The sequence below is a fragment of the Struthio camelus genome, chromosome 8 (genome assembly GCF_040807025.1).
Source record: "Struthio camelus isolate bStrCam1 chromosome 8, bStrCam1.hap1, whole genome shotgun sequence".
NCBI classification, from domain to species: domain Eukaryota; kingdom Metazoa; phylum Chordata; class Aves; order Struthioniformes; family Struthionidae; genus Struthio; species Struthio camelus.
The window spans coordinates 25335162-25362467 of NC_090949.1; the positions used below are offsets into that span (position 1 = coordinate 25335162).

At 50.6% G+C, this 27306-nt stretch overlaps 2 protein-coding genes across 8 annotated transcripts; one reads left to right on the plus strand and one right to left on the minus strand.

Annotated features, from left to right (window-relative positions):
* Positions 1–2339: 2339 nt before the first annotated feature.
* TMEM125 (transmembrane protein 125) lies at positions 2340–12060 on the plus strand. 7 transcript variants are annotated; one of them, XR_011142588.1, is made up of 4 exons: positions 2872–3031; positions 4216–4343; positions 8282–9603; positions 11802–12060. XR_011142588.1 is itself a non-coding variant. In XM_068952808.1 (3 exons), the coding sequence occupies exon 3, from the start codon at positions 8594–8596 to the stop codon at positions 9254–9256; it is 663 nt and encodes a 220-aa protein (XP_068808909.1). In that variant the 5' UTR covers positions 2872–3031; positions 4216–4343; positions 8282–8593; the 3' UTR covers positions 9257–12060. The 7 variants fall into 7 exon arrangements, 3 of the variants coding, with proteins under 3 accessions (XP_068808907.1, XP_068808909.1, XP_068808908.1); XR_011142587.1 differs by lacking the exon at positions 4216–4343 and having other exon boundaries at positions 2340–3031; XM_068952808.1 differs by having other exon boundaries at positions 8282–12060.
* A 4960-nt stretch (positions 12061–17020) lies between these two features.
* Positions 17021–23718, minus strand: C8H1orf210 (chromosome 8 C1orf210 homolog). Its single transcript, XM_068952810.1, has 5 exons — positions 23520–23718; positions 22947–23047; positions 19925–20432; positions 19035–19184; positions 17021–18194 (listed from the first exon to the last, which is right to left on the minus strand). The coding sequence occupies exons 2-5, from the start codon at positions 23031–23033 to the stop codon at positions 17830–17832; spliced, it is 1110 nt and encodes a 369-aa protein (XP_068808911.1). The 5' UTR covers positions 23034–23047; positions 23520–23718; the 3' UTR covers positions 17021–17829.
* Between the last annotated feature and the right edge of the window lie 3588 nt (positions 23719–27306).

A 27306-nucleotide genomic window follows, 5' to 3' on the forward strand; every position in this document is an offset into this window, starting at 1 on the left:
AGATGATTCCATGAGCTGCTGCAGCCTAGATGTCAGCTGAATGTTTTGTCCGTGAATGAGGAATGAAATTTCTTTAGTCCTACTTTTTTATTTTGCAGCCTTAACCTGAATGAAGCTCAAGTTTGACAGGAACAAAAGGAAGAAATAGAAATGGAATGGGTCTCTTAATGGGAACACTTAACACTGTTTCTTCCTTCCCCCCTCCCCATATAATCATCTTGATGCTTCCTGTACAGAAAGAGGATGTAATTAATGTAATTATCAAATATTTTAGAAACTAGTTCTCTTTTAAATGTTCAGAACACACCCATTTTAATTTGCTAGACTTCCATGTGGTATAATTTTCCCTTCACTTTGTCAGAGTAAATTGAGTGGTAGAAGCCACTGCTTTAGTAGATGTGGTTTTAGACAAATGGAATCAATCTTTCTAAAAAAGAAGAACCCTGTCCTAATAAGAGGAAGAAGCATATGCAAGTGAAACATGATTTCTGAGTGGTGATTCATATGCTTAAAAGTATGCCCCTGTGTCACCCTCATTAGAAAGATATAATTTTAAAGACAGTACAGGGCCTGCTGGTTGAAGCCTAGATAGACAGCTGGCAAACAGGATTCAAGAAGATTTTGAACTTGATCTTGGCTGGAGAGAGGCAACTAAAATATTGTTTATAAGGGAGAATGTTAAAAGTCAGGCATAGCAGAATGTTATAACTGAGTTTTATCAGAGACCCACTGGAAGCAAAACAGATGTACTGACCACTTTTATACTGGGGAAACTAAACCAAGGTCAATCTCCCATGCATATGCTGTGGAAATGTTTTCAGAATTCAGTTGTAACTGGATTATGGTTTTGTATGCTGATGATCTTCTGAATTCTGTTGAATCTTTTGTCTCTAGAAGTATCAGCAATTTACTTGCTGTAATATATCAAGAGATACCCATCTTCTGAAAAGCTACAAGAGTAGCTAAAAGTATATTCCTCAATGGAGAGTAGCCATCACCATCCCCCTTATGCCATGGCACTTTGTGAATCATCCCTTACTGAGGATATCTGCCTTTTACTTTTCAACTCATTGAACTTACCATGAGGAAAAAGTGTAAGCACCAGTAAACAGCTGCTATCCAGCCTCAAAATGTTTCAGCTAGTGTCTGCTCCAACACTAGGTAACAATCCCTGTTGAGCCCTGCTCCCTGAATAGGTTGCTCTGAATCCTGAGCCATGTATGACAAAGCTTTCGCAGTGTCCAAACACTGTCCGTCCCCCCCCACCCCCACCCCCCCCGGCTGCTTGCAGGGTGCAGAGCTCCATCCTGGTGCCTGTTCTTGCAGTGTATTTCAAAGTCCTGCTATTCTTAATGCAAAAGTCTATTTAGCTAGAGCATACTCAACAGAGCTCTGGCCTTTGCAAATATTAAATGGATAAGCATGTAGTGAAAAACATGATGCTTGTATGCTGTTCTCTGCCTGCATCCTCATGCTTTGAGATGGGTTAAAGTTCTCTCAGGGTGCAAAGACACCTCCTGCCTTCATCCTCGCCTAGTCTGTATTGTCTGTTTCTCCTCTTGTTGCCTCTTTAAAGGAGCTGATGAACATCTCACACTTTGTAAAGTTACGGGCCACTTTTTAAAGCAGCCATATGGCCATCTTTAAAGCTGAGCAAGGTTTCCTGTTGGATTATGTGTTTGTTAACTGGTCCAACAAAAGGATGGGTTTTTCTGGGTAGGGGTAAGCTCATTGTTCGAGTGTTTGTACAGGGAAATCCTCCACATCCCTTTTGTTGTTTTAGGTCGAGGACACCAGGCACCGGATAGATTATATTACACAAGTTTCATAAGATCTGTCAGATTTTACACTGACAAATTCCTGAAGCTGTCACACTAGTTGGTATCTAATTGCGTTGCATGTCCTAAGCTTCACTTCTCATAATCTGCTGAAAAACTAGGATATGACTTTATAAATGAGACTCCTTTTCCATTATTTAGGTTAGAGATGTTATTCAACCAGTCGTCCTTTTTCTGCATCTCCCAAACGGTTTGCCAGCTGCTCAAACACACAATCTCTCTGCTATCATTAAGCCCAGCTGCAAAGAGTGGATCAGGCAGGCAGACAGCATGCGTTCAGTTCAGGACACCCAATTCCCCTCACCCCCAGCATCAACATTACTGGTACTCCGTACTCCCCATTTTTCCCTCTCTTAAGTGAGCCCTTTTCTCTCTCCCTAGTCCCTCTTAAATCTCCCACCCTTTTCTTCCCACTAGATTACCAAAAAGTCATCTCTTTTTCAGCATGGTGGCCTCTGCTCATGCTGCGGTCTCCCAGGGAGGGGTGTACCCGTGCTGCCTGGCCAAGGGGAAATGGCATAGCAGGCTCAGTGAAGTCTTGCCTGACTTACCTGCCTGCCTGGCATAAGGCTGTATAGTGATCCACTTCTGATGTGGTCAGATGGTCCTAGCCTAGCCAATAGTTACCTTATTTAATACCACGTAATACCCAATACTTGCTTAATACGTTGAATCTTCCCTAGTGCTGCCAACTTGGCTACAAACTTCCTCTCACCTGTTGCCTTGGAGCTTCTCCCTAAATCTGGCACCTCTTCACTTGCGCCAGAGAGGAAATGAGGCACCTTCCAGGCCCGCTGTGTGGATAGATCCTGCTCGGGGAGGGAAGGGTAGGGCCTGTGCGCCAGAATGACTCTGGAGTCTCTCCAAGGCCAGCAGCAGGTTTGCCGAGACACCACCCTGCTGGGGAATGCACCTGCCCAAGCAAGAGGCAAGCACGGTACAGCCTATCGGTAGGTGCAGCCTATCGGTGGCCACAGCCCACCTGTGATGGACCAGGAAGGGACGCCGGCAGGAACACCTATTTCTTGGCAGGTAGATGCTGGAGGAAAGATAGAGACGAGGTTCTACCCTTGAGCTCCCTTATTAGTTTATTCAATGGAAGGAAAGTCTGGAAAAATCATTGCTGCTGGCCAGGAGCCTGTGTAGGGAGCAGTGCTGGGCTGTATTGTGTGTGGGCAACGTGTCAGCTGCAGGTAAGTGAACCTCTCTTCTCAAGGAAGGGCTCTGCTCTGGGACCTGTGTAGAGGGAGGGAAGGGCCGTATGTCATCATTACCCACGGACAGGTTTGTTGGCTGCTTAAGAAAAGTTTCTTAGGAGGTCCTGTCTTTTGCCTCCACATCTCTTCTTTGCACCCTTGCCTTTCCTCATGTCACATAAGACTTGAGTGTTTCATATTCGTTCAGGATTCACAGGCCTCCCTTGGCACAGGCACATCGGGACAGGCTTTTTGGTGTTAGGATGCTGGATGGAAAGGAGGGCAATCAGGTACCTTCATAATGGAGCATGCCAAAGCATCTAGATTTTGATTGAAAGTAGCTGTACTCAATCCCTATCGTGCCAAACCATCCCCCTCCCCTATCGCCAGATCCGCTAGGCTTACTGAAAGGAAGGGAGGATGCTACCATCACCCAGGGCTTCCCTGAGGCTTCCAAAGCGATGTCTGGTGGCAGAAGTGCTGGTAGGAGGGATGCTCGCTTATAGGAAGGCATTAGCCCTTTTGTAGGGCAGAGAGGGTGGACTTTCACCAAAGATACATGTTAGACAGCATAGGTTTGCCTGCTCTTTGCCCCAGAAAAGAGAAGTGATGGGAGTTGGTAGCTGAGGTAGCAGCTGATGGAGAGCATGACTCTCTTGTCAGGGTTTTGGGAGAGATAGATAGATGCCACTGAAAAGCTCCGATACTCTACTTCCCGCCAAATTCCTCTATGCCCCTCTCCTGAATTCTTAGGAGAAGAGTTGGGCCCTTCCTGCCTCTGGGCTGTCAATCATACGTGTCCCAAAGCAGCAGTGTCCCTGATCCCAGGGGCACAGAAGGGCTTTGAGCACCATGACATTGAGAGCTTCCGCTTTGTGTCTTGGTAGTTATTCAGATATAAAACAACATAGATGAATTTAATTCTCTTTATAACTCCTGGGGAGTTAGAAAAAATGCATAAAAAGTTTGGAAAATATTTATGCCTATTCTGGAATATGGGCTTGTGGAACTGGGTAAGGGGTAACATGAAGCACACAGTGTGGCAAGTCCATCCCAAACAGGCTATGGCCAGGCCTGGGGAAAGAGGGAAAGAAGATGGCTTGTATCTGTTGCAGATTATGAGGCTCTGTTGAATCTCATCTAGACTGTTAATGACAATCATTTTATTGTTTATTTTATAGCAGTTGCCAGTTTCCCTCAGTCTTCACGATGCTCACATATTCCACATAGTTGCATAAAATCATTCCAAAAGCTGGAAGCACTGCAGGAGCCTGTCCCACCACAAGGCTTTCTCTTCTGAATGCTGTAGGTAAACAATGTCTCATGACTAGGGTTAGGGGTGAGAGGGAAGTGAGGAATATTTCAAAGACTGAGTTGTTTGTGGCTTTGAAAAGAAAGTGTTAATTAATGTACAGTCCATGCCCATCTGTCAGATATCAGAGAGTAACTGGCCATGAAAAGAGTATAAATAAATAAGTAAATGCATATGCCTGTTTGCAGGCTGTTGGCAGGAGTGTGTTTCTCACACCTGCTGCCAGGGGTGGTTGGAAGCCAGTTGATGACTCCCAATGCTCAATTAATGTTGGTCAGAGTGAGGGGGGATGGGAAAAGAAAGAAAAGGAAAGGAAAGACATTATCATTTTGGTTTTCCTGAGTTCCCAGTGATTTACTGTTTTTCCTCCCCACCTGCCAGACAGTAGTGTGGAAGAAAACAGCCTGTGAATTTTGTTCTGAGAGGTGGCCTTCGATCAGAAAGCTTTGTGTGAGTGGGCTGGTCCTCTCCTCCTTTTTATCTTGCATAGAAGGATGGCAGCGCTGAAGGTACTGGGTTCAGTATAAAGTAAATGGTAGACATTAATGACCTGTTATACGCAGATTGTCAGACTGGCTAATCTGATGGGTTAACTGGCTTAAACTCACAGAGGGTCTGTGTTATGATGGGGGTCTAGTTTCATCCTTTCTCCAGAGAGTGGTGGGTGACAGCCCAGGATAGGGCCACTTTGATTTAAAATAGAAAGACAGCCAGATTTTTCTTAAGAGGTATGCAGTGAAAGGATGGGAAGCAAAGGACCCAGGCTGAAGAATGGGAAACTGTGGTTAGATTTAAGGAAAAATTTATTCATGGTGAAAGTGGTCAAACACTGGAACAGGGACCCAGAGGGGCTGTGGAATCTCTGCCCTCGGCAATACTCAGCGCTTGACTGGACAGGGCCTTGAGCTACCTAGTCCGACTTTGAAGTTAACTCTGCTTTAAATAGCCAGTTGGACCAGATGATTTCCCAAGGTCCCTTCCCACCTAAACTATTCTATGATTTTATGAGTAAAAATACTGTAACTAGTGATACAAGCCCTCACAATGTAAAGGAGCCCAAACAAGTGTGAATATTTATAGGGCAAAAGATTATATCCCCAGAACATTTTCAAATAGATTTAAGAAAACATGGAGGCATGCATCAGTGGAAGTCATTGCTGCTCCAAATCATTCATTTAATAAAGGTTAATAAAATATTAGAAAATATGTGCCTATAGAGGTCATTACCTGATTTTGTTCTGCAGTCAGACGTGCTAACAGTTTTATCTTGCTCCTGACCTTACTCTAGGCTAATAAAAATTAAAGTGATTAAATTTAAAAAAGCATGAAAATGCAATGCTATAGGTTGACTTTTGGTGATGTTTTTCCCTTACTGTGATCTCTGCTGGTTTGTTGTTTTTATTTACTGTTTGAAGCACAACTTGACTGTATGTGCAACTTTGCTCAAGCAGCAGAAGACCACAGACTTTGTACTTCTGGTTTTGTTAGGACAAAAATCTTTATCTTATCAACAAACCTGCTATCTACTAGACTCACCCCTTTGCCGGTGAGGAGAGATAAGGCAGGTCTGTGCTTGGACGAGGAAAGGCAAGGAGGAAGTAGCGCTTAACACAGGGCAAGCTGAGCTGTAGTGTATATGCTGGGGAAATGCCCCCAGGCTCAACACCTTGTCACCCCTCTGCTTTGAAAGTACCCCTTGAAATCATCACCTTCTTGGGTAACTGGGCACATGCTGCTTTGCAGGCAGAAAGAAATGTTGTTGCTGTGTCATGCAAAAGTGAACTGGGCCCCGGCAGACACAAAATCAGCACGCTCAGTTGCTACTTTTTCCACTAATTCACACTTTCTGATTGTTCTGGGCACAGCTAGGAGTTGCAAATCTCCTCCTAAGAGCCTCCAAATAAGTGTGCCCTTTGGAGCATGGATTTCTGCATTTCAGTCTAATCCCTGCCAAGACAAATCAAAAACGCCACCAGTTGTGCAGGGAAATAACACAGGGCACAACTCATGCAGTGCATCAGGTCCCAGGCCTGCAAATGAGCAGTGGTTAGAGACTTCCTGGACACGTGAGCTCAGCTGGCGGCGTGCCCTGAGCGACATCCAAATGACCTCATGCTCCATCACAGCCCGGGAGTGACTCAGGAGCAGTTTGGCCTGACACTGTCAGGCTGTGTCTGGTTCAAGTACCCTTGTCCCATTGTCCTCCCTCTTCCCCCATCTCGCGGTGGCTTGTCGCTGATGAAGAGGGATTTCTAGGCATCCCTGCTGAAGATGCCAAGGAAATGATTTTATCCTCAGCCCATGCGCTGGAGCTGTCTGTAGCAGCCTGCCCAGGCTCTGGTCTGTGCATCAGGGCAGACTCCTGTTACCTACAGCAGGTAGCAAAGGCACTGGCATAAGGGGATGCCATTTATGAAGAGTGTCTGAAATAAGGGAGCTGCGGCAGAAAAGATCCCTGGAATGCGGAGGGATGCCATGTGCAAAAGCCACTGCCTGCTCTTAATGTGCCCAAAAATGAGAGCTGAGTCTCAGCGTTGGGCTGAGTACGGCATAAAGACGAATGTTTGGCATGGGGTGATGGTCTCTTGGAGAGTCATTTTTAGCAGGCAGGGTACTGTGTGACTGTACTGTGGGAGACGTTATAGAGCTCTGGCAGACACTGGAGGTCTGCATCAGTGCCTGGGCCTGGCTGCTGTGGGACTTTGGGCAATTTGTGTGTCTGACGGCCAGTGCCTGTGCTGTCATGGGAGCAACACTGAGGGTGTGCATCTTGCGTCTGGAAGGTGACCAGGGAGCCCAGTTCTGAGGTCCCCAAGATCTGCCCCATGTCTCCAGGGCTCAGCCATAACTGAGTGTTACCAGATGTTCCAGCACTGTCCTCCCCACCAGCCCCTTGCTCTGGGTGTCAGCTGGGCTGGAGGGGCCACTCTGATGCTTTTGACCAGTCAGAGTACTCACATACTGTGGGCAGGAGGTTACAGGAGGGAAATACAAGTGGTTTCTACACTTGACGGCAGATAAGCATTAAGTAAGCCGGGATTTGGACATACCTGAAGGGGAGCTGATGAGCCCCAGGGAGCTGGGCTGAGGGCTGAGGTTAGCACCCAGCTAACTGCAGCTCCACAGAGTTTGCCTTAACCCTGTAGCCTCAGAGAGCTCCACAGAGTTTGCCTCAACTCTGGTGACCTTCCTCTGCTCCCCTCCTGGTGGTGAAGGTGCATCGGGGCCAGGAGGAACAGAGAGGAGAGCAAAACTGGGGAGTGCAAAGTCCCAGCTGTTCATAGGCACCAGAGAAATAACACCATGTTTCTGTAGGAAACTTGGGATGGGGATTGCAGGGATAGGGGCAACACTGAGGAACTGCAGTGGGGCCAGGACCAAGCAGCAAGGGTAGCTCTTGCTGTTCCAGCTACTGGACTTGAAGGGTTAAGCCCTGGTCCTGACTCCCACCCTCCCACTGTCCTTCTGGGCAGCAGAGCCAGTTGGTGACAAGAGGCTGATGCTGATGAGGGAGCATGTGAAGCCAGAGCTGTGAATGGGGCATTATCCCAGGAGTGACCAGCCTCTGCTCCGTCCCTGCCCTGCTGTCAGCACCAGCTGCAGGCAGAGCCCTGCAGGCAGCGATGTGCCCGTAGCCTCTGCGCAGGGCACCCAGGGCTGGGGAGGCAGGGACACGTGCTGGGCAAGGGCATTGCAAAGGGAATTTACTGGGGCAAGGGCAGGCTGAGGTTCCTGCCATAGTGCATGGAGCTCTCCGGGGAAGACATGCATGGCTGACCTGTGCTCCAAGGCATGGGGTTTTTGGGAAGGAGGCAGGGGAAGGTCTGTCAGCCAGTCCTGAGTAACAGAAGCCCAGGGTTTGGTGGGGGATTTCTTTGTACAGAGGATCAGGGTCTCTGTTTAATGGTATCTTCTTCTCTTCTTGACTCTTTCAGGTGAAACGTACAGGAAAGGAAGGAGCGGGCCCTGGTCGTTCCCCAACAGTGCTGCTCTGGGGATGCTCCACCACGTTCTGCAACTCTGCCTGGAAGCAGGACTTAGCCCCAGCACATGGACCATAGCTCTCTGGGTGGCATTGCCACAGAAGAGAGCTCCACTGGGCACCAAAGAATGAGACAGAGGTGTCCTCACTTGAGAAATGCTGCTGCCTTCACAGCGGCCACTGCTTTGACCCTTCCCTTCACTGTAAGGGTCTAGGTTCATCTGTGTGACCATCCTGCTGTGCCTTGCCCACCCAGCCGCTCACCATGCCAGAGCTGGCAGAGCTGAGCACACCTCGCACCCCTGCGGATGCTGACCACATCCAGAGGAACATCCTGGAGGAGCACGTGGAACTCTGGTGGTTCCAGGACCCCAAGAAGTCCATTCTGTGCTACGGGATGGCAGTGGTGCTGATCCTGGCCTGTGGGATCGGCGGCATCATTCTGCTGTACAGCACCAGCAGCCGGTCTGGGGAGTGGCGGCTGGCCGTGGGCACCACGCTCTGCCTCCTGGCCCTGCTTGTGCTGCTGAAGCAGCTGCTGAGTTCTGCCATCCAGGATATGAACTGCATCCGCAGTCGGGATCAGATTGAGCTCCTGAAGAGTGGGGGCTTCTCGGACTGCCTGGTGCTGCTGCTCAGTGCCCTAGTGCTGTTGATCTGTGGCATTGTGCTCACCATCCTCTCCACCACAACCATGCAGCTCAGCCCTGTCCGGCCGCTGGCCAGCATGTTCACCAGTGGGATTATCCTCTTGGCTGCTGGCAGTGCCATCCTCCTCTGCTTGCTGCTCTATCTGCTCTGCACCTCCTGCTGCCGAGCTGCTCCTCGAAGCTTGGAGACAGGTGAAATCAGTGTCTTCACCATCTCCGGCCGTCTTACTGCTAACAGAGGACTTCCTCCCACCTCCAGCATGGCCAACCTGATCTGACCCAGAGCAACTGGAGCTGCACCAGCACTGACAGGTCACCCCTGCATGAGATTCTCGGGATATGACTCGCCAGCAGGGCTTGTGCCTCCTGGCCTCACCATTTTTTCCCAAAGCGGGGCAAGATTTGCAGTGTGCCTTCTGTTTCTTTCAGAGATGACTGGCATTTGCTTTACCTCAGGCTAATAGTGTGGCGGGAACCCCGGGTTGCCTGGACAGGCTTCATGAGCTGGAGCTTTACAAGCATAGCACTGACCTGTTCTGCTTTTTATCTCAGCAAAGCCTCCTGCAACGGTTGCTGCCTGCCCAACCAGCCCAGCTGTGGCCCTGCTGACACAGAGGGAGTAAAGGTGAGCCTGTCCTATACCTCTGGGGACCCCAGTACTCGCTCGGTTCCTGCTGGCCCCTGCACTGTTCTCCTACAGCAGGAGAGGCTGTGATTGCTGGTGGTGTGAAACCACCTCATGCTCTGTGCAGAGCTGCCAGCTTGGGCCCATGTTTTAGCTGTGATCAGTTCATAGTCTGCGCCTCTGAGCCTGTGAAGGTGTATACAAGTTGAGCATACTGTGATGCCCTGTGCTGTGCATTCCCCTTCCTGCCAGCTTACAGGAGCCCTGAAAATAAGAACAGCCTGTAGCAACAACTGATAAATGACAGGAAATATTGTGTTATTGTGAGTGTTAGCAGGTGTGCTGAATGCAAGCAAAGGGAGCTAGGTATGAAGTACAGCTGCGAGGGGCTGCCCCCTGAGAAAGCACCTGTATGTCTGTGGGAGTGAGCATGGGATTTGTGTGTGAGTCTGTGTTTCTGAGCCAGGCATGGTTTGATGGCACATGAAATGCTGTTTGTGTTTGCAATGCCGGGTTCTTTTCCAATATTACCCTTTTGCAGCCCATGGTCTTCTGCCTTTTGATCAAAGGGGGAGGCGAATTGTTGACATTAGCACCCTGATGGGGTTTCAGTGCTGAACTGAGTGTTGGAGGAGGCTCTGTTGTCACAACGGCGTGCTCCAGCCATGCACTCCACAAACAGCAAGATGCAGTCACCAGGAGCACGAAGATGGGATGCTAAAATTTACAGGCCTGGGGCTGGTCTGCATGGAGATCTCCTGCGCTGTAAGGGAGGTGAAGAGGAAGCACTGTAGCTCTCCTGCATTAGTTTCTCAAGCAGACGCACCTCTGCTGCCATGAGAACCATGCAGTTCACCTCACTCCTTGCTGGGAGTGGGTTCAGCACAGCAGCTCTTCTGTGCTATTTCTCTGTCCTCCAAGTGCAGCAGCAGCCTGTTGCTGCTTGGCATATAATAGTTGTTCTGTTACCACTTGGGCCTCACTGTGAGCCTTTTTGATGTTTTATGTTTATGAGGGTATCTATCAGCCTGTCCTAGAGGCAGGCTAACAACTCATCCTTAGAAACTTTTCCTTTGAATTTAGACTGATTTACCTGTCAAATTTTTCATTTCTTCCGTAAGAGCCACAAACCATTTCACTGCTCCTGCCCTTTCCATAGACGCAGCTCCTAACCCTCCTAGTGAAGTTGTTGCTGAGCAACCTTTACTTGCTTCTCTCTCTTCATCTCCCTGCCTGCTCTCATCTCCCCCTGACTTGAATTGTTTTGCCTCAGCCATTATTTTTGCTCTTTATTTGCTATGGTCCCTCTGAGAATTAGGGTCACTGAAATGAAGCAAGACCAATTAGATTAAGCTGGTCTTTTTTTTTTTTTGGGGGGGGGGGAGGAGTCTGGCAAATTTATTTTAAAGAGGACCATAGCTCATTCCCTTAGTAACAGCATGAATCACTGTCCGTGTTACACCTGGAAGTAATGTCAGAAGTTCATCATCGGTGAACCACACCAGGTATATGCTGGACAGCGAGGATTTCATCCCTTTGCAGCCCATGCTGTCTCTGAGGCACTCAGATCACATGAGAGCACTTCTGTATTCATCCAGTCTTGCTCTGTTCCTACTGACTTTCCTTCCTTGGATTATTTTTCCCAAACTAACCAGTTGCATGGGAACATCATTTTCGTTTTTGTTTTCTGTATCTCTGTTATTTCTACATTTTCCTCTGCCAATTTCATATCATCTGTAGATTTTATTAAACAGCTCTTTCCTCCTTTCACTGCATTACTTCCCTGAATCTGCCCAAGACCTAAGAGGCTGTTACTAAGATCAGGTCCTTCTGTGTTAAACGCTCCACATTTGAGTAGCAAAGAGCAGTCCTTCCCCAGTCTAACCCTAGGTTCAGCAGGAAGTCCGGAGCATACAAATGAAGTGACAGCCCAGAGCTGGGCAGCAGTTTTGCACCACCAACACTGCTGCAGCTGCAGCTCTGCGCATCTGTGTTGGTGAATGCACAGTTATTCCAGGCTGTCTCAGTGCTTTTGCAGTTATTCGTAGCTTCCCTGACCTGCACATGTGTGCGCTGGGACACAGCTGTCTGTGCACTGGCTCTTTTGCACATCTGTGCATTTCTGTGAACATGCATGTCTGTGCCTGGCATGCAGCTCCACGCTGCCTGCATATCAATGTGAATCTGCCCCTCCATAGACCCTTCAAGACGTGCCCTAAGTGCACATGAATTTTGCCAGAAGAGGATGCTTCAGGACCATGTCAGCAACCCAAGGAAATAATGGATAAAAATAGGCTGTTTCTGAAGATGGAGATTTGGGTATATGGCTGCCCAAATGGACAGCCTGTACTGAGCCAGTATCTGACTCACCTCCTACAGCAGCATTACTGTTTTGTTCCTTTCCCTTGTTTCCTGTGTTGTGCATGGAAAAACATAATAAAGTGTTGCAGAAGTTGACTGTGTTGAAGCCTGATACTTCAGTGTGGGCCTCTCTTGGGAATGGTGGTTTGCCGGGCTGTGCAGAGCCGAGCTCTGCTCTGGCTAAGCTCAGGGCAGAAATCTCGGCAGCCCGGGGGCCATCCTTTGGCTGCAGTTCCAGCTCATCAGCTAGCACGGCAATGCCTCCACAGTCCCCCAAATGCATGTATTTATTTCCTTATGCATGACTTTCAACTCCAGATGTGCACGCATCTCCTCCGCTTCAGGACCTAGACATGACAGGCCCTCCTAAGGAAGCTGAGCTGTTGTCGTGCCGCTGAAGGGAGCTCGCAGGCAGCGTGCAAAGCCTCCCGAACATGATGGTGCCGGCTCATTTGTTTACACAAACGCTGTTTCGCTCTGAGCGCAGCTGCTGCCTCCAAGTGAGCCTGGAACCAGTCTGCCCGCATACCTTTCTGTTACTGTACACATCCGCCAGCATGAACTTTGGTCCTTTCAGCAGCTTCCTGGGATGACCACTCTGTACGTTGCTTTCAGAAGGCTCCTCCTTTTCTGCTCTGGCCCTCTGTAAGTCAGATGTGTTTATTTTGCCTCAGGCAACTGGTGCCAGGCACCCACCCGTTTGCACTGAAGTTGCCTGGATGCAGCGGAGAGGGGTTGTCATGGGACCTATACACTTTGCACATCAGAAAAATAACCACTTCTGCCCAGTTAAAGAGTAAACTGATGGGCTTATGAATAGCATCAAAGTAGACAGGCAGATCACCATTAGATACTGAGGGAAGCGAGTAAATGAGATCCTGAGATGAATAAAACTGGGAAGGAGTTGTATTTTTAACCTCTTTTAAAACATCAAAGAGACCAAAACTAAAATATTGCATCTAGTGCATGTGTTTGTATTATAAAAAGCATATTGAAAAGCCCAGAAAATAGCCTCCAAAAGCTAACTGAACTGCATTTTTCCAGTCCTCAGATTTAAGTCTCCCATTCTATCTTACCAGAAAGATGTAGGAAGTTTTCAAAAATTATAGCGTATATTATATTTTCACAGTGAGCGGTGCAGATAGTAAAGGGCTATTAAGATGAGCCCAGAAAGCAAAACATGAGGCAGTGACTGCAAAACTCAAGCCAGGAAAAATGCAGTTCAGAAATATGGCTTTTAAGAGAGAAAACTGACTGACCACTAGAACTAACCAACAGGTCTTCTGTCTCCTCATGGTTTCAGAGAACAAGTTCCCTCTCTGGAAAATGTTTTAAGTTACCGGGCAAAGCATATAGCCTGTACTGCACGTCGAACACATGATCTAATAGTCGCCTTTGGTTTACATTCTCTGACATGTATCATTTGCTGTTGTATACATTGGGCTGAATAATTATCTTAAGATGTAGAGAAGTAAAGAAAAAAGTTTACAATGAAGTGAAGGTTTGAAGTATACAGGGGAGTTAGCGATGTGGCGGAGGCAGCAAGACACGTAGTCCCTGTGATGCAGCATCCTGCTCCGCAGCACAACAGAGATATTCCCAAACTACCAGGGAGATTAGCAGCTAGGCTGCTCCCAAGGAAATCTTTCCAGCAGAGAAGTGGACCATCACTTGCTAAGGAAGGAGGCTGCTGCTGCTCAGCACATTGAACTCCAGTATGACCCATACATACATGGCTGGGTATGGTCCTGCCTCAGCAGACACAACTTTGAGTTACCTATGTCTCATGCATTGCTTATCTGACCACAGAGATGACAGAATGCAAAAATTATAATGTATATTATAACTTCACAGTAAGAGATACAGATATTAAGTCGAGTCTGTAATCAACCCTCTTTGAGACAAGGCTGCTTCGCTCCAAAGCGTGTGCCTGCCTGATGCTGGAAGCAGAGCACTGCAAGAACTCGACTCAGCTTTGCAGAGAGCTGTGTTCACAGGCACAGCCATGGGAAAGGTAAATGCCTTTCTAGCAAGTGAAGGGGAAATATAGAGAACCAACATGACAGGGAGTAATTCTGGAGAAATGTACACAGAAAACCTGCAGCAATGCACAAGGACTGTGCGTACAAGATCATATAATAACAGATTTGTGTGTGTACAAGACTATTATTTATGCCACAGATCTGTACTCTCACAGGTACAGTTGATGAGGCATTTGTTTGTGTTATTTGGTCCTTGAAAGTACATGCAAAAAAGTATTTGTCAGTGTGTTAGACCAAGGTGAAAGACATTACATGAGTAATTCCCACTGAATGTCCATGTTGCTTGTTAACACCAAAGCACTACGCTACTTTGGCTTGCAATGCAAATGCACCTGCTCTCATTTACACCCTGAAAAGTTGCTTCTTTCATGCTATTCTGAAATTTCATTGCTAGGTCACGCTCTGCTCCTTTAGCAAGGAGCTAGTAGACACCTGTGGTCTCTTAAAGTGCAATAAGAAGTGTTAGAAACTGGCTCATCAATGAAAGCAAATGGCTGCATCAAATGCCTAAGCATTAGGCTGAGACGGTCAACATTTGAACAAATGCAAAGCGACCCCTGCCTCCGGCCACGGGGAAGGCTCTGCAGCTGGGGGCTGGAACACAGCAGGGTCTCTGGCTCCCTTTCTCTGAGGAGGCTCTTGCAGCTTGCAGTTTTACCATCTCATGCTTGTGGGGCAGAGCAGTGTATCCTTGACCTCTGGCAGTTACTGTGCTTCCTTATGGTATCTCATTGCCCTATTGGAGATAGGAGGACTCCAGCCTAGTTAAATACAGCTGAAAGGTACCTATCACCCATCAGTGCCAACTTCCCAGCTTCATAATGAACATCTTACCTGGAATGGGGAAAGGAGCCTGGCATCTAGACCTCATTTTTGCTCCCAATTTTTTGTCTCACTTAAGCCCATAGAGTCCAAAGACTTCAGTTCTGTAGTCTGTCACAATCTGGGCTAAGGATGTTAATATATCTGGAGATGACAACAGAGGCCAGGAAGAGGGTTACTCTGACCCTTTGACATTAGACACAAAGGCTGGGCAAAGCAGAACGGCTGCAGAGTTTGTTCCTTTGAGCACCCAGCCGTATTTTCCCACTTGAAGGTAGATCACTGTTGACAGAACAATATTCCCACGCAAGGACAGGACACTCCTGTCATCCACAGCAAGGACATAGGGTCTTCTCAGCTCACTTTGGTTCTCCAGCATCGTTTTCCCTGTTTTAGCATCTGATGAGAACCTTCAACTGATCAGCCACACAGATGTTGCTGGAGGCATCGAAATGAACACTGAATGGCTGTGTGAAGAATGAATGTGATGCCGGCACACAAAGGATCAGACCAGGCTTCTTGATGACAGCGTCTTGCTGCCTGAAACAATTAATTCCTTGGAGGCGCTGAGAGCAACAAACAAGCGAGAAAGAGCTTCCCCTCTCCTCATCTGTTGGCCTCAGTCTGCCTTTGCATCAACCTGAAGAGCTACGCAGGTGGCCAAACAGAGCATCCCCTCACTGGGAGCTAAGGAGGAACCCTTGTAGGAGGTGGAGGGCGATTCAGAGTCCCTCAGCTGCTGCTTGGGCAGCCACCTGCAGTGAGGCAGAAGGGGCAACTATTTAAAGAACACACTACAGTGTTTCCACGGAGCAGAAAATCTTTAAAAAACTCAGTCAGCAGAGGGATTGGCTGCTGGAAGTGCCCATCATCACTGTACTGCTTTATCTCAGAGTTTCCCTGGGAAGGGCACGTGTGTATCACAGAAGCATAGATGCACACAGGCTGCATCCCATATTGCAGGAGGTTTCTCAGCAGTGCTGAAAGGTGCTGGACCAGGAGCCTTCCTCAGCATCCAAGGCTGACTCCATCATCTTCAAAATCTTCAGCAGAGGAAAGGGCAGCTGCAGAGGTAGCCGGGTGCCTCCTGCTGGTGGGCCTGGCAGCACAGGTCCCGCAGGTCTCATCCCAGCACTGCATCCTCCAGCCAAAAGCTCCTCCTGCTTTACAGCTTTGGGGTGAAAAGACTAGCACAAGAAATCTTTGCAATCTAAGCAATGAGAGATATGTGTGAAAAGAATCAGCCATCTGAGCCAAATGTATAAGCCAGATCCTGATTAAGTTTCATCCACAGCAGCTCCGGGAGACTGTTGATGAAAAAGCTGGTTTTCCAGCTGGACACACCTGCTGATACAGTGGTCTTCAGCAGCCACCACGAGCAAGCAGCTCCAGGCGTTGCTGGCAGTAAGTATGCAGATACAGGAGAATCTTTGGCACTGTATAGAAATCACAGCAGATTTTACAAGTTAGGAAAACTTCACAGATTAAACCTGGTATAAGCATGAGTGTTTGAACCTTTGCCCCATTTGGCTGAGATCTGGATACAAATCCCAGAGAAGCATCCAGGCTCGCTTCTGGGCTCCTCTGACAGCTCTGCCATGGTCTCCGCTACAAGGAGACACCAACACACGAACAAGACAAAGATAGCCTTATGTGAGAAAGAAAGGAGGAGACAAACAAGGTCTGTGAGAGGGGAATATGCTCCCCTACAACACATTCCTCTCTTTGCAGGCAACTCAGCAGACTGTGGCTCTTCAGTGATGCCCAGTGGAGCTTGGACATCCTTTCTCTCAGATCATCCAGATCTTTTTGATCTGAGTACCCAGGCAAGGCAATAGTGGTAATGCAAATCCAGACACCTTTCTCTTACTCCCAAATAGGAAAAAGTGCAAGTCTGTCAAGCAGCAAAAGGCACAAAAGAGAATCAGAAAAATCACATGAGCTCAAACTCTTTGATATGCTCATGTTCTCTGTGGGTCCAACCCAAATAACCAAACGAAGGAAAATGACTCAATATCTGCACCAGGTCTGGAGTTCTGCTAAAAGATCAACTGTCACAAAAGATCAACTGTCACAAAAACTACACAAATTCTAGTCAAATAATTAAGGATTAACCAATGCTATCTGCTACAACCCTAAACTTTCCTCCTGTGGACTGGGAAGGTTTCGTCAAACATGAATTTAACCAGCAGTGATGCTCCAAACATTTAATCAGAGATTAACAATGTGATAACACAGTGTCCCTATCACAGGAGAGGAAAAACAGGATAAACAGTTCTCATCTTTTGGGACACCTGGCAAAGCCCCCGCTGACACTGGCCTGGTGCAGCCCCCACCTTGCCAGGATGAAGCTGAAGGCCCTTGCCAGGCTGCCTCACACCCTCTGTGCCGACTATGGGGCTCGGGGGGGCTCATCTTGGCACTGCTGCTGGGAGGGTCTGGGCCCCAACAAACCATTGCAAGCAGAAATAGGGAGTTAAATCACACTTTAATCACACCCCAGAGTGACAACACAACGGGGCACAGAGCAGGGCCACGCCCAGCACTGCAGGGCGTTGGGGTCTGTGCCCAAGACCCTGCTGGGAGCGCCCGGGCAGGCACCTCGAGCCTCATCCTCCCACCCCGCCAGGCCGCCTGGGCCATGATCAGCACCATCTCATATATCTTCAGCATTTGAGCAAGGCTAGGAGAGGAGCAGTGGGTCTGGTGTCTCCCAGTGCAGGTACAGCTCTGCTGAAGTCATAGTGGGAGGCTGTGGGGCCTTGGCAACCCTCGCTGGCTGTGCTGCTGTGGGGCTGGGTGCCTTCGGCTTCTCTCCCCGTTCCCAGCTGATCCCTTCTCATTGCTCCTCTCCACTTCTTTCTTCCTGATACCAACTTAGGCCATGGGGCCAACATCCAAGGGAAGGTGGAAAAGGGAGAAAAGAAATGGAGATTTTGGGGTGGAGAGGGCACAGGGCAGAGGCTGGAGGCCCTGCGGTGGAGGTGGCTGGCATGTGGTTTCAGATGGAGAGGTGTGACTCCCTCTCTTCTTCCTCTTGCAGCTGCTCACTCGGCTGAATGTAGTTGTCCTCAATGAAGCCATCATCATCCTCAGCATGCAAGCCGCCTGCACCAGGCATAGGGTGGCTTTCGCTGTCCCCTCGGCCAGAGGTGCCCCTGTCCCAGCTGGTACTCTCCTCCATGTGGCTGCCTCCAATCGAGCTGGTGTCGGGCAGCGGCCGGTGGCGGTAGCTAGCAAAGTTCTTGTGGAAGAGCTTGCACTTGGCAGCCAGTGCGACCAGGATGGAGATGCTGACGGCTGCCACCAGGAAGCCCACCAGGTATGGCCAGCTCCTTCCTCCCTTCCCTGCAGCTGGTGCGGTGGCTGCAACACAGGAAAAGCATGTCAGGGCACTGCATGTTGGACATTGCACGTCAGGGCATCGCACGTCAGGGCATCACATGTCAGGGCATCACATGTCAGGGCATTGCATGTTGGGGCATCATGTGACAGGGCATTGCATGTCGGGGCATCGTGTGCCCCTCATCTTGTCAAGAGGAGACTTAGCACAACAGTGCACTTGGCAGACCCACCACTGTGCCTCTATGCAAAGACTTCTGCTCATTCATTGTGGGTTTTATTGGGAGAATAAATGCTGAGAAGCTGTGTAAGAGCAGCTTTTCAGGAGTATTGTAGCTGTTGCTGTTTTACTCCAATATGGCCCCATAAACCAGTTACTGCTAGGTGAGCCAGGGTGCAAGTCTGCAGCATACCAAGTTCTTCTCAGTAGCTTATCATGTGCACGCCGCCTTATTCAACAAACACGAGATCGCTTTCACTGAGAGCAATGCAAATGCTTTTCACCAAGAGCTAGCATCACATAACTGAACTGAAGAGGGTCTGTGAACACTGAGGGGAAAACTGCTGGGTGGCTGTTTGGTACTGGTGCCCATCACCATGGAGCGTGTGCCCGGTGCAGCTGTATGGCTCCTGCTAAAGCTTCCGCTGACCTGCACAGCACCTGGCCAGAGAGCAAACACCTGCAGGTGACGGCGATCCTCCTTGCCAATCCACTGCTCCATGGGTGACCCAGGCAGTATGAGCCCCTGGGCCTGCCGGGGAGCAGCAGGGGGTTTATGCCTGCAGTAGGGACATGTCTGTGGAGGTGACTGAAAGAAGGAGGGGGCTAGTCCTTAGTGCAGCCTCCATAGCTGTACAACTTACCGTTGTTCTGGGTCACTGTGGTCAGCGGCAGCGTCATGTTGTCAGCCCGAGGAAACCTCTGCTTTTTCTTGCAGCCCAGGTCCTGGAAATTGAGAGCTGTGATGTCCTGTCCCTGCAGCTCTGGGGGTGATGCACAGGTGACCTGCACAGCTGGGAGATACACAGCCTAAGGTGGGACAAGAGGGTCTTCATCCTTTCCCTCTGCAGTTCAGAGAAAGCGCTCTCTACTTGCTCCTGGTGTGACAGGAAGCGGAGCAGAGTGCTCCTGGTGCTGCCCTCCCGCCTAGCCAACCCTCAGCACGCTGTAATGTGCAACAAAAGAAAAAAAATCCCTGACCAAAGAACTATCAGCAACAAGCAAAACTGTGCATGTGCGTGACTGTGATTAGGCAGCTTTTTACTGGAAAGTGCAAATTTACAGCTACTGAGACGAACCACACTCTCGCAGGTTTGCTCCCACCTGGGAGCACAGCCCCAGAGAAGTCAAGTGCAGAGGGCTGGAGCCCATCTTGCTTCATAGGAGCAACTGCTCAGCGCTGAGCAGCTCCTAAAAATCCAGTCACTGCATGCAGATACATATATGTGGATTTAGAAGCTGAACTGTAAGTTCAGCTCATTTATCAGAACAGTGGCTAAATTATAAATCACTGAACATTTTCCTCCAATTTGTCACTCCTAGAAATCTTTGCTATTGTGTGTAACTGCAAGTAAAGAACTGACACATTACATTTCAATTTGCTGTCTCTCAACAGGGACATGAGAAATCCCTGTAGACTAGTCTCAGAGCCTGCAAAGGGGTTGGAACAGAAGGATCAAACATGACTCCTATATCCAGGATTCCTCCTATCCAAAATGTCCCCGAGACCTGTTCCCCACTCCTGTCCTCTCACCTTGTCTACGCTGTAGCCACTGCTGCAAAGGACGCGTGGTGCAGTCACAGACCCAGGGGTTCCCTTCAAGCTGGACCTGTGGGACTGTCTCCATCAGCTGCAGGATTAAAGTGTCCATAGAGATCAGTGCGTTGTTCTGCAGGTCCAGGTGAAAAAGAGCCACAAGCGGCAGGAAGAAAGAGACCTCTAGCTCTTGGAGACTGTTGTTTTTTAGGAGCAGTGTGTGCAAGTTTTCTAAGCCCTTGAAAGCTTCTGTGTGGAGGTAGGAGATGCTGCAGTTGCTCATATCCAGCAAATGAAGTGCACCGAGGTTGGAGAACATTGATGGATACAGTGTGAGCAAAGCATTGCTAGAGAGATTTAGGGAGCGCAGGGAAGGAAAATGCATCAAAAGTGTCCCGTGACTGGGCATGACCAAGGAGTTGAAGGAGAGGTCCAAACTGGTGATGTTTCTTGGAAGGGAACTTGGAGCATACAGAAGCCTCTTCCCATTGCAGTTGGCCCATCCCTGGAAAAAACGGTCACTGTTTGAGATAGATTCTCTGTACTGTGGAGGATCTCCAGACCAAGATTCCCCAGAAGTTCAAATGTCTTAATTAATTATCCCTTGCAGAGTTTGAAGAAGGAATGATACAGAGAGGTGTAAAAGTACATAAGCTGCCAGTCTGGTGTGGGACAGGAAAAATGGAGAAAGATGAGCATAGAGTAGGAGAGTCCAGGACAGAAACCGACTGAAGAAATAAAGGAGAAATGCAGCGAGCTGCAGGAGGAAACCTGGATAGATGTGGTGGATGTGAAGGGTGAACCAGGGACCCTCTGAAAGCCCCTTCCCGGTCTGCCTCTGGGACTCTGCAAAGGAGGTCGCTGCTGGATTGCAAGGACTCACTTGTAATAAGGGCTGCTGCATCTGCCATGCTCGCGCGATTGCCCAGCAGCATTGTGCCTGCAGGGTGTCTGTTATGCACAAATCTGTGTGTCTTTATGTCAGGACTTTCACATGCCCCCCTTTGCCACAGCTGAACACCTTCCTCTTAGCACCAATAGCAGCTGTGTCCTAAGCGAATTTAACACAATCTGGTACATCTCCTTGTGGAGGCCATACTCTGTTTGGAGAAAGCGTTATTTGTTGGGAAGGGCTTGGAGGATAAAAGAGGAGATTAAATTGTAAGAGTTGCTCCTAGTGGAGAAGTCCCCTCAAAAAGGCAGTTTTGCAGGATTCTTCAAAAAGGCTCTTGCTCAGGTTCAGGTGGCCTCTTCCAGAAAGCAGCTAGCCAGGCAGGCTGCTTACTCCCACATCTCATCCAAGGCTCCCCGAGGGGCATAGCCTACAGCAGCTCACCGAGCAAAACCTGGTCCTGCTGAGCCATCAGCTGCACTGAAAACTAAGAAAAGCTGAGAAGTGGAAGAAAAGAGAGGCTTTGTGCCACGGCTTTGGCAGGCCGTTTGCCATGGCAGAGTTGCAGAGACAGTGGCCTAGCTGGGCTGTGAGCGGTTTCCCCTTCCAGCCACATCACTTAGGTCCTGCTGGTTCAGCCCAAGCCACTTCACTGCTCACCAGTTGTTTTTAGTTTGCCAGCCATGCGGTAGCAGGAATGGTTGACTGATGGCAAAAGGGTATCCAGCACAGTCACAACATCTCAGAACACCTAAAGGTTCTTGTATATGTTCAAGAGAAACAGGGACTCTGCTGGGACTTACAGTGCAGGCCCTGTAGAGGAAGAACGGTTACCTCTTCTGCTTGCACATTATGGTTTATGAAGGTTTATGGAGCTGTGATTCCCATGATGACATATCCCAACACATCAACCCTCCCCCTCCTCGAGTCATTCCTGCAGTAAACTCTGCTTTTTTTCACTTGTTCTTTGCACTGTTTCTGGTTTTCCTGTCTCCTGAAGATATGCAACCCAAGTCAAGAGCTGCTCCCTCAGGGCATGCACAGGAATGTTGCATTCACAGCTTCCCGCCCCTTTGCATGTTTCTGAAGACACTGAGAATGGCAGTGACTTAACACATGCTGACTGTGTCTGTACTAGTAAATAACACAGATCAGGGATCATTCTCTGTCCCAAAAGGCCAGTAGTGCATGGTTGTGCATGGATCTATCCAAATGAATGAATTTTTTGCCCCCTAAAACCAGGGTGGCCATTTAACAGGCCTAGGTTAGATTCCCAGGTCTGGCTGCTTTCTAGCTAGCAGTCATTTCCATTTCCTTGCCAATCGCATGATCACCTCTCCTTTCATCCTCCGCTCAGCCCAATTCTCCTATCATGCCTTGCTCACCAGAGAAAGGGATGTGCACTTGCAAACCTGGGCTGCCGAGGACTGAGGAATAGCAAGGCCCAGCCACGGTGGCCCCACACAAGACCTATCCCAAGCTCGAAGGGCCTCATGTGCTAGGGCGCTGGAAAAACAATTTCCCCGTTAAAACCTTTTCAGGGTGCATCTGAGAGCTCAGTGGTAAGTGCTGTGCTATAACACCTCCTGCACACGACAGCCGCCTTCTCTCTCTTTCTCGCTCCTGCCTGCTGCAGCCGAACTGCTGACTCCTGCTGTTACTCCACGGCCTCCTGCCACAATCAGCCTTCTCTTTTTTCTCCCCTCATGATGGCTTACAGTTTATTTCCTTTTCCTTGTTAAGTGCTTACTGATCCTGACCCCCAGGATTGTCCTGACCCTGGCTTCTGTCGCAGAATCACTGGGCATATGGGGAGAAGGGGCCGAGAGGCCCCCAATGTCCAGGCCGTGACACACTGCCGGGATGTTCTTCACCAGATTTGGGCTCTGAGCCCTCCTGGGGCCATGCCTCGCTGCTGCTTTCGGTGCAGCCCCCGCTGCTCGTGGCCGCGTTATCGGCAGCAGCGCTGGCGCAGCTGAGAGGTTCCTGGAGCAGGAGGCGTTTGGCCATCTCCGTCGCGCTCCCTAGCAAACAGGCGAGACAACGTCTCGTACTCAGACCAAAGCGCGGCTGCCCTGCCCCAGCCCAGCCGCTCCGGCGCGCCACAGAGTCTCCTTTGCCCCCTACCTGGCTGTCGATGCTGCAAGGGTGTCCCGTCACGGCCGCCCAGCTCCAGAGGAGGCTGCAGACACCGAGGACGCTGGCAGGAGCCATGGGGCTCCAGGAAACTGCACGGCGGAAAAACAGGTTGCAGGGGTGGGCAGGGAAGGCGGCGGAGCCGGCGGCGCCGGGGCGAGGTGTGGCCTGCGGCCGCGCGGCGCCGGGGAGAGACCTGCCGCCTCCGCCGCTCCTGGCACGCAGCGGCGGCCGCGACGCACCCAGCACCCGCCAGCACCGGCTGCGGCCTGCGGTGAAAGGTGCCGGCGAGGCGCCGCGTCCTGTCGCACGCCCCGGAGCGTCTGCTGCCACCGCGGCCGCGGCGCGGGCTGGCCAGGCAGGCTCGGCCTCCTCTCCGGGTGCCACATCGCCCTGCCGCTGGCCTTCCTCCACCACGGAGGCCGCTGGCCTGGCGCCAAGGCCTGCCCGCCTCGCGCGCCGCTGCCGCCACCGCCGCCGCCACGCGGCCCCTGCCCGCCCCGCGCGCCGCCATGGCCGCCCCCCGCCTCCCCGACGCGGGTCCCCGGCCTCGCCACCGCTCACCTGGGGGCCGAGCTCGGCCGCCGCCAGCGCCCGTGCTGCCTCGCGGGGCTGCGCCCAGAGGCCAGTGCCACGGGGTGAAAGGTGGCGGGGCCGGTTACACATTAACCGCCTCGGCTCCCCGCTGCCGCCCAGCCCGGGGAGGCGCGTGCCGGGCCCCCATGGCGGCGGCAGCGGCGGCAGCGCCCCGCGCGCCGGCCCCGGAGGTGCGGGAGGCGGCTGCGGTGGGTTTCACCGGCCGGCCGGCGCAGCCCCCCCAAGCGCCGGCGGCCCCTCGGCTCGGCACGGCACGGGCCTGGGATTGCAGGGGACTGATAAGAAAATAAGAGGGCTGAAAGGTGTTTAAAAAAGGCAGCAAGCTGGCAGGTCCCTGCGCCCGGCAGTGCCTCTGTGGAGTTGGCTTTCTGGCATGGATGAATCACTAATAAAAGCGTTATTTCTCGGAGCAGCTTCCACGGCTCCCCCGGGGATCCCAGGGGATTGGGGACCCCCCCCAGCCCCCAGCACCCCCGGCCCAGAGCCACCACAAACCACGCAACCATCCCGTGGAGTCAGTGACATTCAGAGAAATTATTTCAAGGAAACGTCTTTGCTGCAGGAGCTGGCATCGTGGCGCACGCCTTGGCTGGACATGCTCCCGCGCCCGGGCTCGCGGGGGGCCGAGGAGAGGGCGAGAGCTGGAGGAGGCCGGTGCCGGTCGGGTCCCGCGCGTCTGGCGCGAGGTGGCTACGCACCACCAGGTGGAGAGCCAGCGCTGAACGATACCAGGGCCAGTCTCCCGCCGTCAGGACACTAGCAAGAGCCTCCTGGCACCCACAAAATGCCAGGCACGGGAGAGTGCTGGCAGCGCCCTGCTCCCGGGTCGCCGGAGTGCTCCTCCTCCCCGGCAGCGGCAGGAAGCCGGCTGCTTACAACAAATCTTCGTTTCTGCAGTTTCCAGTCGGGCGACGGCTGGGGCAGGGAGGCCCCACTTCCCCCTGGCTGCCAAGGGGCTCCTCCGCGGCCGCGGGTCCCCACCCTTTCCTCGGGAAAAGTGTTTCCCAGCTCGTCCTTGCTCCTGCAAACGTGTGACGAATGCAAACACAGACAGGCGCCCTGCCTGCTCCTGCTGCGGCTGGCCTTCTCCACCCTCTTCCCGAAATGCTCTGCCAAGGCAGCCCGGCGGACTGGGGACTGGGGATGCCGGGCCGCGGAGCAGATGCCTGCCCGTGACATGCTGTCCCCGCTCCAGGGCTGCTCCTAGCCTGGCGGCTGCAGCTTTTAGCACTGCGTTGCAGGGCCTTCCCTGGCCTATGTCCCAGAGACCTGCACCCGCCTAAAGCAACGGGAGCGATTCCTGCTCGTTCTCAGCAGCAGCCTCCCCAAGGGCGTGTTTCCATTTATATGTGTGGACCCCGCTCCTGTTGTACAAGACTGGCACCATGGACATAAAACTAAACAAATGGCCAGAAAAGTAGGACTAGAAAGTGTTGCTGATGCATCCTGTAGGTGAGTTAACAGGGTGTTTGCATTTCCTATCAGGAAATGTATCAGGGCATGTGATACCTTGGACTAGAATGGGTAAATGACACCGAAAAGGGTTATTTTTGTCACTAATTCTTTTACTTCATCATGAGTCAGCAAAAAAGTTTGGGTCTGTTAGTTCTGCAGAAAAAGCATTCAGTTGTGTGAGGTTTGTGCTATGGGTCGGGTAAATGGAGCTTTCCATATCAGCGGAGAGGAGAGCAGGTGTGGTGGGCTGCTTCAGCTGGGCATAGCTAACCCAGGACCACTGATTTTCTGGAGCAACATCAGGTTAAACTGGAGCTGTGGGATCCTGACTGAGTCTCCCCATGGACCCCCAAAGAAGTTTCCTACCCTACCTCTAACCCAAGGGATTCGCACAAATAGAAACCTCTTACCTAGGTCTTTCTAGAAAAAAAGCAACCGGACAAATCAGACTGTGTCTGATCCCTCGACAGATCCCTTAGATTTTCTGGACATCACCTGGTATGGACAACTGATGGCTAAATGGATCCACTTCCCCAAAAGATCAAAGCAATGCCCTGGATCCATTTCCTGGAACCATAGACATGCTTTGCTCTTTGGAGGAGCATACTGCAAGGCCCATGGTTGCAAAGCCTTCCAATAAAGCTTGTTTGTGCCATGTAGATAAACCCTTCATCCAAATGATTTTTCATGTCAGATGACACTTTACAATATATGTCGTAAATTATTGTTTTATTAGTACTGCTGCATTGTCAAGTGATCGCAGAATGTGAGCCTGTGCTCCCATTATTTATCTAGCTGCAATATGTGTAAGTACACGATAGCACAATGGTAATTATAGTACCAAGTGTGACTGACCTCTACAGTTCGTGAACAATGGGATGGTGGAAAGAAGCCATTTATTTATGTGTTTATGTATCTATCCACCTTCCTGCAGCTGTACCGAATGTATGGATGAGTCCCTGACCCAAAGAACTTGCAAATGAGCTTTGGATTTGACAGGCAAATAAGGACATGGCAGTTCATGGGAATGCGGAGGGACTGGAGAATACAGATTATAAGAGGAACAGGTTTTGGTTGCCCAGCCTGTGCGTGTCCATCTCAGTGACATCCTCACTTCTGGAAACACATTGATTTGTTTAAATTATAGTTGAGCCTCAAATGCTCCGTGGGTCCCCAAAGATGGAGCCCCTACGCATACCCACCCAAATATCAACCAGGAAAGCAACATGACTAGTTTTCCAGACAAATGTGGGCAGCTACAACCCAGTGTCCATCTTTTTTGCAGTCTCTCCATCTCTTTGTCTCAGGCTGGCTGCAGTGTTTGTGTTCATGGGAGTGTGTGGGAGCAGCCTGTGCCAGGGTGAAGAGTCAGCAGTGGTGTGGCAGAGTCCCTGTCTGCTCTAATCACTCCACACTCTTCAGGGGCACTGTACGTCCCTGGAGTGCACTGTAAATAGTCGGAAACAATGAATGGATTTCCCTTTCCTGTCCATGTGTTCTTTAGATTTTCGACCGGATACTGCATGGGCTCTGGACACACCAAAACATAAGGCTTGTTCCCCAGCAGTCCTGGTTTTCACATGGGAACACTTCAGGGCACTGTTTGTGAAACAACATGAAGTTTAGCAGGTGAAGATTATGGTGATTTCACCAGGAATACCTTAAATATTGTCAGATTAACCTCAGGTGCACAGAGCCCTCTTTGAGGTCACCCTTGTCTCACTGGAGAGCCCAGTACAGTCTGGGACGCTGCACGCGTGTCCGCAGGGCAGCGTAGCAGGCCCGCGAGCCTTGCTGAGCGGCAGCTGTGTGCACGCTTGTGTGTGGCGGGCTGTGCACGGTGCGCAATGAGCAGGGGGCCAGGTTGCAGCAAAGCATGCCACGTGTGCTGGGATGTTGCCTGTGGGCCTCGGAGGTTCCCGGGTGTAACCCAAGGACAGGCCATTTGTGAAATGGGAAAGGGAGAGGCAGGCTGGAAAACAGTCAAGGAAAGCTGGGCTTTCTACTGCTTTCAGCTTCCCCCCAGACATGTTTACTGCGCTGCAGAGGCTTTTGTTCTCTGATGGCCACTCCCGCCCTCCAGTTCAGGCCAGCCAGCTTTGTCTTGTGCTGCGAATGCTCTAGCTCGCATTTGGCCACTTTCAAACCAGACAGCCTCTGCTGACAGATTGGCTTTGGGATCTCTTCCCTGCATTATTCCAGACACCACTTTTGGGCGTAATTTGGCTGATTCATCCTTCAGGGGAAGCCACTGGTGCAAGGGGGCTTGTGCCCCTGCGCAGTCTCCCACAAGTGTGGA

Excerpts from the sequence above, each read along its gene's own strand:
- TMEM125 (XM_068952806.1), top strand. The coding sequence starts at position 8,594 with ATGCCAGAGCTGGCAGAGCTGAGCACACCTCGCACCCCTGCGGATGCT.
- C8H1orf210 (XM_068952810.1), bottom strand. The coding sequence starts at position 23,033 with ATGGCTCCTGCCAGCGTCCTCGGTGTCTGCAGCCTCCTCTGGAGCTGG. Across the intron at positions 19,185-19,924 it reads GTGGCTACAGCGTAGACAAG|CTGTGCAGGTCACCTGTGCA; the intron begins GTGAGAGGACAG and ends TGTATCTCCCAG. Across the intron at positions 18,195-19,034 it reads CACAGTGACCCAGAACAACG|CCACCGCACCAGCTGCAGGG; the intron begins GTAAGTTGTACA and ends CCTGTGTTGCAG.